The 10,625-nt window shown below is 43.4% G+C and overlaps 1 protein-coding gene across 2 annotated transcripts in view; it reads left to right on the top strand.

Moving 5' to 3' along the window:
- Positions 1-9,315, top strand: part of LOC311010579 (actin-binding protein WASF3-like) — an 11,935-nt gene extending 2,620 nt beyond the window's left edge. Inside the window, exons 2-11 of one of the 2 annotated variants that reach the window (XM_084005126.1) lie at positions 5,003-5,142; positions 5,306-5,440; positions 5,801-5,954; positions 6,531-6,648; positions 7,356-7,400; positions 7,474-7,598; positions 7,716-7,958; positions 8,040-8,161; positions 8,251-8,466; positions 8,553-9,315. In XM_084005126.1, coding sequence (XP_083861252.1) covers positions 5,010-5,142; positions 5,306-5,440; positions 5,801-5,954; positions 6,531-6,648; positions 7,356-7,400; positions 7,474-7,598; positions 7,716-7,958; positions 8,040-8,161; positions 8,251-8,466; positions 8,553-8,716 — 1,455 coding nt within the window. In that variant the 5' untranslated portion in view covers positions 5,003-5,009 and the 3' untranslated portion in view covers positions 8,717-9,315. Of the gene's footprint in view, positions 1-5,002; positions 5,143-5,305; positions 5,441-5,800; positions 5,955-6,530; positions 6,649-7,355; positions 7,401-7,473; positions 7,599-7,715; positions 7,959-8,039; positions 8,171-8,250; positions 8,467-8,552 lie in introns of both variants that reach the window. The other variant, XM_084005125.1, reaches the window with a different exon arrangement.
- Positions 9,316-10,625: the final 1,310 nt, after the last annotated feature.

The raw sequence follows: 10,625 nt of genomic DNA, 5'->3' as shown, positions 1-10,625 counted from the left end.
CAGGACGCACCACAGCAACACAAAAGGCTTGTTCGAGATGAGCATGTCTGCGCAGAATCGATCGCCAGCAATCGCTGCACAAAGCATGGCGGTTAGTTTTGTGTCTGACTTGATCCCGACGGTTAATCATTGTGGTCGGGAACAGGCTGATTCTTTATGATCAGTTCCTGTGTATATATACAGGGACTGAAATACTAAAACACATAGCAGCGCTCTTCTGGTTATAACAACCCATTTTGCACTATAATAAGGAAGCCGAAGTAGCCTGAATTAGCCAGCTAGCAGGAAGCAATTTCAATGGCTGCTGACTGCGTCCGCAAGGCAACTCCTCCATGAACCAGACACGCCTTCCCTCGTCCGTCAACGGTCTGTCAACCGTCCGTCAATGGTCCGTCAACGGAAATGTACAGTCCGAACAGGGCCTGAAAGCTCCGCGATGCCCAGAGAGCTCCGCCAACACACATGTAGCGTCACTTTCAGAGCTAATTTAATAGCAGGATTTAAAACAGACCAACAAGTATTGAAACATTTCAATTCAGAATCAATGTGTCATCTCATCGGCTCTTCTGATCAATTTAGATCACCGATCAAACTATTTAGAATCAGCTGATCGGTGGCTGCAGCCATAACATGACCAAAATAAACTTCTGTAAAAATGAAAGTGGACGATAGAATTGAGCTCTGCTGCTCTCGGTGGAGAGACGGAGGAACAGCAAGCGGACTCTGGACATCACCTTGATTTAAGGGTTTTTTCAAAAGCAATTCTAGCTGGCTAGAATTGATCAGCTCATTAGGCACTAAAAGATGGAAACACTGGAAGCTCAGCTTCCTTTTACACTGTCGAGACACTGACCTCTGGTGGCATCTGCTGGCCAAAACAACACATCACATTAACACACCATCATAGAAAGCACTGCGTCTGGATTTACGACGGGATTGAAGATCATATCGTCATGACTTCTACCGAGGCTGCAATCGGGAAACTCTTCTTCTCTGAGAAAGGTTCCTAATGGAACAAATTACCTGACGGATGCGTCAGTGTCAGCCATGATAAGAGCGGTTAGGATCCTCTAAATATTAAGGAAAAGTGCTTCACTGCTTCCTTTCATATCTCCTCCAGCCTCGGAAACATCTGACCTTCAGGAGATAACGCGGTCGGCGACAGCAACATTTTAAGTGACCCACACCTCAGAAATGCCTATTATTGCAGACATAAAAATAATATATAAATGTGAGTGGACAGAAATAATCATTTAATTTGTATTTATTTATGTCAATCATGTTACAAATATTAAAACAAACTAAACTAAAATAATGAAATGTAAATTCAGCAAACTGTAAAAAATGAATTCTTGATTATGAACAACATTCATAATCAACATAAATAATTATCTTACATCTCCAGAAAGGAGTGAAAAAGATCCAACCCTTCTCCCAAACAATTAATAACTGCATTTATCATAGAAACTCTTGTCAGTGGAAAGGAAATAATATTAGTGAGCTGACTGTCCACATTTAAGATGAGAGAATCCTTTATTTGTCCCACGGTGGTACATTTACATGTAAATAATTCACAGGTAACCATAGCAACATAGAACTGAACGGTTACATTCAAATCATTGCACATAGAGAATATTGATATTTAGTTTAACTGATATTCCGTGTGTGAATGAACAGTGTTGGTCTGTTGGTTTACAGAGCAGATTTGATGGTAAACAGCAACAGGAAGGAGGAGCTGCTGGACCTGAACCAGCTGTTTATAGAACCAACAACATGGAGACTAGTGGACCATGTGGTTTTAGGAATCCATCATAGTTTCTCCATCACAGACCCAAGTCAATCACCAGCTGTCAGTCATCAGCTGTCTCATCATAATGAAGTAGCTGAGTGAAATTCCAGTCAGGTTCTTCCTACATCCTGATGATTATCTTTCTCATCTTTCCTTCACCTCATGATGTTTTCCCTCGAGGTCAGGGGGAAGACGTGAGGAAACACTTTATTGACTTTACGACTGCAGCCCTGATCAAGTGTAATAAGGCTCAAGCCTATAAATTTCTACATTTTTTCTAAATATTTGTGTCTATATTTGTTTACTTATAAAACAATATATGGAAAAGGGAAAGCAATTGATAAAAGAAAAACGTTTAGTGTTTTATGGAAACTAACCCTAAGTTTAAGTCCCCTCTCAGATTTTTGTTAGAAACGCTTTTTGCGCAGAATGCACGGCAGTATTCCAGAAAGCAGTCTCAACAAACTCCGAACCTAAACCTGGACTCTGAACCTAACCCTGGAGTCTGAACCTAACCCCGGACTCTGATCCTGACCCTGGACTCTGAACCTAACCCTGGACTCGGAACCTAACCATAGATTCTGAACCTAACCCTGAACTCTGAACCTAACCCCGGACTCTGAACCTAAACCCGGACTCTGAACCTAACCCTGAACTCTCAAACTAACCCTGGACTCTGACCCTAACCTTGGACTGTGAACATAACCCTGGACTCTGACCCTAACCTTGGACTGTGAACCTAACCCTTGACTCTGAACCTTACCCCGGACTCTGAACCTAACCATAGACTCTGAGATTGTAAACTCTGAGTAACGTGCCTGCCGACTCTACAAAGCCATCAACAATGGAGCTCTGATACTACAACTCACCATGGAAACCAGGAGAGAGTTAGATATGACTGAGTGTCGCTCCTGGACAGACGGGGTACTGGGTTTTATTCTGCTTCCTGTCCTCTGATCCACATCATCTCCGTCATGTCCTCAAGGGTCCAGTGGACTGACCCCACTAAGTCTGATCACAGTAATCTGATTACACGTGTCTCCTAGCAACATGTAAGGGCTCGCTGTGTTACCATGGTGAAAGAAATCCTCTGATAAATTAATGCATACTAAATAAATGGTGAGGACCGCAGCTTAACAGCAAGGTGACATCATGTTGACTTCTTCATTTAAAAACTGTTTGTCTTACTCGGAGATTGGTTTGTTGCCTCTTGTTGTTGCTCTTTCCTCTCGCTGTAATCCTTTACATTTGTGCACTGTGGGACTATTAAAGGATTATCTGATCTTATCTGATCTTATTATAGCGTAATTAGCTCACCTGACCTCATCCAGCTTAAATCAGTGTATCTGGTATTGAAAGTGGTGTTGATTGTTTGTGTTTGTATATATATATATATATATATATATATATATATATATATATATATATATATAAACCTCTTTTTCAATGTAGATCTGGCCCAAACAGTCAGCGGCAAATACACGTTTACAAACATACAAATGAAGAATGGTACAAACTGTCAAAAATGAATTCTTGATTATGAACAACATTCATAATCAACATAAATAAGTATCTTACATCTCCAGAAAGGAGTGAAAAAGATCCAACCCTTCTCCCAAACAATTAATAACTGCATTTATCATAGAAACTCTTGTCAGTGGAAATGAAATAATATTAGTGAGCTGACTGTCCACATTTAAGATGAGAGAATCCTTTATTTGTCCCACGTTGGTACATTTACATGTAAATAATTCACAGGTAACCATAGCAACATAGAACTGAACGGATACATTCAAATCATTGCACATAGAGAATATTGATATTTAGTTTAACTGATATTCCGTGTGTGAATGAACAGTGTTGGTCTGTTGGTTTACAGAGCAGATTTGATGGTAAACAGCAACAGGAAGGAGGAGCTGCTGGACCTGAACCAGCTGTTTAAAGAACCAACAACATGGAGACTAGTGGACCATGTGGTTTTAGGAATCCATCATAGTTTCTCCATCACAGACCCACGTCAATCACCATATATATTAAACCTCTTTTTCAATGTAGATCTGGCCAAAACAGTCAGCGGCAAATACACGTTTACAAACATACAAATGAAGAATGGTACAAATACCATTTAAAACACTAAGATTTACATCAAAAGAACAATCAATGAAGGAACTTTCTGTGAGCCAGTTATGGAGCCTTCTTATAGAATCTGCTTCGTCTTTTACTCTTGATTTGAAAGCTGTTAATGAGACAAGCTCCTTGAGTATTCTGCAATAAATTCCAGGTCGAGGGAGCAAAATACCCAAATGCTCTTTTCCCAATTTCTGTCCGAGCATTTGGGACAGAGAGCATTAAAAAGTCCTGGGAGGGCAATGCATATTGTCCAGTATTTTTCAATTGATAAAAACACATAGGTAGTGTGACAGCAATCCAAGAATTGCCTTATATATGGTGTACCAATGTGTGAGCCTATGGGCTGCCAGAGAAGGCCATCCTTGTTGTGGTGGACCTGCCTGTCTAACCACTGGAGTGAGCGGTAGGAAGAGGCAGTTCCCACTCAGAAAGGGCTACCAGCTGGGACCCAGTGTCAATCAGGATTACATCCACCAGCAGAGGCTGAAACCTGGAGGAGCCCAGCTGAAGACCATCTCCAACCAAGGTGCCTGGCTAGAAAGCCGAGAAGACTCTGGAGAACGGAGGCTGCTGAAGTCAGGCTGCATTCCATCAGTGGTTCAACATTTGATTCCCCTCAGCCCTTCGTATTACGTAACAGCATACGTCACACGGTGGCCACTTGGAGAGCCGAGGGAAAGTGGAGGGGGAGGAGTGGGGGGGTTCAAATGGAACAACCTGCCCTTGTTCACTTTTAGCCCAAACTCGTACAAATCAACTGCCAGTTGTAGGCTTAGCACTATACTACTTATATATATATATATATATAGTTGTAGTCTGGTATATTTATAGTATATTGCATCCTATTATTTATAATGTGTATTCTATAGCTACATCTAGTGTGATAAATACATTGTACATTTACAGTTGTTTTGGATAACTGGCTGCTGGAACAAAAATAATTTCCCAGTTTGGGATTAAACATGTTTGTCTGTCTTTCTTTCTGTCTGTCTGTCTGTCTGTCTGTCTGTCTGTCTGTCTGTCTGTCTGTCTGTCTGTCCCTCCTTCCGTCCCTTCATCTGTCTATTCACTGTGTCTCTCCAGGTTAGCCATGCCTCTGGTGAAGCGGATCATTGAACCCAGACACTTGTGTCGTGGCGCCCTGCCGGATGGGGTCGCCAGTGAGCTGGAGTGTGTCACCAACAGCACCCTGGCTGCTGTCATCAAACAGCTCGGAGGACTCAGTGAGTGCTGGGGTGTATTCCAGAAAGCAGGCTCAACGAACTCTGAATCTAATCCAGAACCCCGAACCCAACCCTGTAACCCTGAGTTACGCGCATGACTGCCGACTCTACAAAGCCATCATCAATGGAGCTCTATATTATTATTTGTCTTGATGTTCTGCAGGTCGTCATGCAGAGGACATCTTCAGTGAGCTGTTCACAGAGGCCAACAGTTTCTACCTGAGGATGAACAACCTGCAGGAGCGAGTAGACCTGCTGGCTGTGAAGGTTACACAGCTGGACTCCACCGTGGAGGAAGGTGAATACAGTAATAAGCCGTAGTCAAATCCTTAGACCCAGTCTCACGATCCACTTTATCCTCATTCATGAACATCCCAAGATGAGTTATTTTCGCGAGGCAAGAACTTGCAGACAAAGAGTTGGGGTTTTAGCATGTCTGTTCAAGTCCACCTCCACTGAGCTCTGCTCCTTTCTTTATGTCAATTAGGGAGGGCTCATTAGTCTACTAAAGGCAACAGTGACAAAGTGACCAAACACTTTTCACAAACTTGTAAGATATGTAAACTGATTCAAAGTACTACCTGGATACAAATTATACTACTAGTACTACTGCCCCTACTAGTCTTACTTTGCAGTAATAGTACTGTTTTTGGTGTAGTGTCTCTGCAGGATATCAACATGAGGAAGGCTTTCAGGAGCAGTACCATCCAGGACCAACAGGTGGTGTCACGGAACTCCATCCTCAACCCAGTTCTGGAAATGTACCAACAATGCGACAAACCACCACCCCTCAACATCCTGACACCTTACCGGTAAGTTTTAACCAAGTTCAACACCCTACAGGTCAACAACCTGACACCATGCAAGGCAGTGTCAACCTCTCAATGACCTGACACTGTACAGGTCAATTTAGACCACCACCTCTCCACATCCTGACACTTGATAGGTCAGTTTAAATCCATCAACATGCTGACACCCTACAGGTCAGTTTAATTTCACAACAACCTACGGGTCAGTTTTCACCCATCAACTTCCTGAAACTATATAGGTCAATTTAAACCCCTCAATGACCTGACACCCTACAGGTCAGTTTAAACCACCACCCCTCAACTACCCGACACCCTACAGGTCAGTTTAAACCACCACCCCTCAACTACCCGACACCCTACAGGTCAGTTTAAACCACCACCCCTCAACTACCCGACACCCTACAGGTCAGTTTAAACCACCACCCCTCAACTACCCGACACCCTACAGGTCAGTGTAAACCACCACCCCTCCACATCCTGACACCCTACAGGTCACCTTGACACCCTCCAGGTCAGTCTTTTGTTTTTTAAAGTAACATTTAATGAAATTAATGAAAACTTTAAATGTGTGTGTTGAAGGGACGATAAGAAAGATGGTCTCAAGTTCTACACCGACCCGTCTTACTTCTTCAGCTTGTGGAGGGAAAAGATGCTGCAGGCCACCGAGAACAAACGCAAAGAGAAGAGACGACAGAAGGTTTGTTCAACAGGGCATGTTGAACAAATTTCAAATGGCAAATTGACAACCAACAGCGCCCCAGGCAGGGGCCACCAGCTGGGCGTTGGCCTATTGGGCTATCTGTTGTCGCTCTGGTCCAGGGTCCTCATTTATCAACAGTGCATAGAAAAGGTTCTAAATTATGTCATATGAATCAAATCTAGATTTAATGTGCATATACAAAAACATTGGTATTTATCAAACATGGGCACACCAGCATTGATAAATCCCACATGTTCTAAACCACCATGCTTGTGCACATTTGGGGTAATTTGGTTGCAGTCTATTGCTCCTATTATATGTGGAAATCCAGCAATGGTGTGAAATCCCTGTCTACTTTTATTTATTGATTGATTATTATAATTATTGTTTATGTGTGTGTGTGTGTGTGTGTGTGTGTGTGTGTGTACTTTTATATATGTTTGTGTGTGTGTGTGTGTGTGTGTGTGTGTGTGTGTGTGTGTGTGTGTGTGTGTGTGTGTGTGTGGTTATTTGCTTCCACACCTCTATCTAGTTGCTATTGTAGCTTCTGCAGAGTCAATGTTCCCCTTGTTATGATTGTTGCTCTCTCCTACTACCCTCGGTTTTCTTTCTTTCTTTCCTGTCCCTGTCTGTTTCTGTCTCCCTGTCTTTGTCCATCTCTCTGTCTGTTTCTGTCTGTTAACCAGAATCATATCATCCCCCAGGAACAGAAGCATGTGGAGGAGTCTTCAGGACGGGAGGTCAAAAAGGTGAGTCCTTTCTCTCTGTCTTCTCTTGTTTTCTTCCTTTTGTTTTGTAAGCGGCGTTGTTCTTCCTGTGAAGGTTCGTAAAGCTCGGAACAGGCGACAGGAGTGGAACCTGATGGCGTACGACAAGGAGCTCCGCCCAGATGCTCGAGTGACACCATCTCCTTACCACACCTCCGACGGCTCCATGTCACCTGACAGGTGAACGCGCTGTGTTAGTTCAGTGTTTCAGCTGTTCCAGAAGACTAAATGTCCCTCAGTGTCCCCAGCAGGACGACTGCCTGTTGAACTTCTGTCCCCACCCCCCACCTCCTCCAGGTCAGACGACCTCTCCTTCAACACCAGTCCCCACCACCATCATGCCCAGGGGCATGATGGGAAGGATCATGTGGCGACCAGTGGAAGCGGTCAGACTCAGTCGTTGGACCGCGCACTCCGACCCACCTCAACATCCTCTGTGGTCGCCACAGCAACCGCCCGCCAGCACTCACTGGGCCGCAACCAGCCACATCATCACCACCACCAGCCGCCGCCACTTGCTGGCTCTGCCAATCAGGCCAAGTACACAGTCACTCATTCACACATAGTTCACACTTTAATCACGTGCCCCATGTTTAACCTTTGACTTCCATCTCTCTTCAGTGACCATCAGGTCCCTCCAGCCCCTCCGCCGCCCCCACCTCTCATGTCGTCAGCGGGACAGATGGCATTCCCCAAGAGCTCCACCCATGGCACTGCCATGACAACGCCACTGCACCCACCTGGTAACCAAGGTAACAGTCAACCTCTTTTTAGTTACTCATGAGTGGTTGGTGTGCAGCTCACTGGTTTCCATTAATGTCTCCTCCACTAGGTGGCGGCGCCGTCCTATCCCATCCCTACAACCCCTCCCCTCCGCCACCTCCCCCAGCCAATTACACCCCCTCCCCCTCCCGGCCCGGAGGCCAGGCCCCGCCCTCAGCTGTTGTGCCCCCGTTGCCCCTGGCGACAGACAGCAGGAAGCCTCCTAGTGGACTGAACATGCCAATGAATGACGCCCGCAGCGACCTGTTGGCTGCCATACGCAGAGGTCAGCTGTCGTACTGTTTTACTGTGTCTGTGTGCTGACCTGCTGTCTGGTATGTGGTTGAGCTTGTGGTCTCTCCTGGTCCGCAGGCATCCAGCTGAGAAAGGTTCAGGAGCAGCGTGAGCAGGAGGAGGCTAAGAAACGAGAGCCCACAGGAAATGATGTGGCCACCATCCTGTCGCGACGCATCGCTGTTGAGTACAGCGAGTCAGAGGAGGAGTCTGATCCCGAGGACCAGGAGTGGTCCGACTGAGGAGGCAGAGTCCAGATCCGTCTCATGGTCAAAACCTAAAACACAGGAAATAAAACATCAGTAAAATCATCAATCAGAATATTTTGATATTGTGACCATCAGCTGTCATAATGAATAAATGATTTGTGTTAATGTTTATTGGTTCACACCAAACACAAAGTGATTGCATACAAAGTCAAAGCAAAGACAAGAAGAGACGAATGATGCAAATTATTACACAAAATATTTCATCTCGAGCTAGAAATTCCTCTGAGCGGTGAGATCGTCCTCCTCTCGTCACTGAATCAGAAATGGAGGAACCAAATGTTGTCTCTGGTCCCCCAGAGGTCTACGAGAGCAGCTCACATTAGTCCAGAGACCAGACCAGATCTTGCATTGGATGTGAACCAGCACCACTCTGCTTATGTTTCTAGAAGAGACCAATGTTAAAGGGGAGAAGATATCCCCATGTCTCTGAGGGTGTCTGATCTGTTTCCTGCTGGTCATGGTTCAGACTATCAGACCAGATCAGCCTGCCGGGCTGCTCTCTGTAAAACTCTTTCCCTGTTGTTTTTCTTCTTCGTGGATAAAAAGCTCTTTGACTTCCTGATTTAATTTTGTTTTGTGATTTTTTTCAATATTGTTTTTTATTTTGGATATTATTTATTTATTGATATATAACAGATTTTTTTTTATATTTTATTATTTATTTCTTTCTTATTTATTTTCTTGGATGTGTTTCTTCTTCTCTGCTCACTTGGTTTTACATTTGACTGCCAGTTACAGCATCTGATTCATTCGTTGCTACGGTAACCAGGGAAGAGATGATTTTCATTACGACATGATATTCTTTCTGTGGCGTCATTGTGTGGGACGTTATGACGTCATAGCTCATGTGTAAAAACAGAAAACAGTGAAATAATGACATCATCCAGGAAATAGAAACCTGTTGTTTGGTTTCAGTTCATTTCTGTGATGTCATCACTGCTGCTGCTAGTGTAAAATAAGAAAAAAAAAGACTTCCTGTCCTGAACGTCTAATCTGTGATTGGCTGTAGAGACATTGATTTATTGGATTTATTGATCTGTGCTGTGTGTTCTCTGCACTGTGATTTGCATGTTGGTGGGATAAATGAATTATAAAACTGTAAAATGAGTCTAAACTTCATGGACTGAACAAGCTTTGCGTCTCTTTATGCAACATCACAGTTAATGTTTTGGTTTATTTAAATTTTTTTATGAAACTTCATACATTCAAATAAAATAGCCAATTCATTTGAATCTTCATGTTCATGCGATTCAATCAAGAGGTCAGGCCTGCATCTACACATTTAACAATCATTTCCATACAGTCTCATACTATATTTATAGTATATTTAGTACAAAACCTGAATCAGCTGCAGAACTTTATAAATACCAAACTGTTGATGAACTGAGAATTATTCAACATAAATATTAATAAACATAACATAAAACATACACATAATATACAGTATGAGATTTACAGACCAGCAGAATTCAGACACTAAAGGCCTCCCACATGTGACCCGGCAGCTCCTCACTTCATATGGCCTTTACCAAATCCTCCAGTTTCCCAAAATTAGAAATGAATAAATACTGATACTGCTATTGTTATTGAACATGCACATGAGGGACCAGTCAGTGTGGCAGCAGCAAGAGGAGGACCCGTTGGGTGCAGTCGAATAGTCAAAAAAAATGGTCCTAACTCCTATTTCTTGACCTTTGGAGAAAATGTCACGGGGGTTAAGGAAAGGCGATAGGAGAACTCAAAAGGATTTAGGAAAAGACTTGTGCTTGTGCTCAGACAATCCAAGATTAGATTTTGGAAGAATTGTTGTCAGTAGTTTACAGAATAAAGCAAATATGTTCATTTTACTTTAAAACTTACCTATTTTTCGGCCTATCCTCTG

The sequence above is a fragment of the Eutrigla gurnardus genome (assembly GCF_963514095.1).
Source record: "Eutrigla gurnardus genome assembly, chromosome: 3".
Lineage (NCBI taxonomy): Eukaryota > Metazoa > Chordata > Actinopteri > Perciformes > Triglidae > Eutrigla > Eutrigla gurnardus.
Note: the sequence above shows the minus strand (reverse complement) of the source record. Positions and strands in the feature narration are given on the sequence as shown.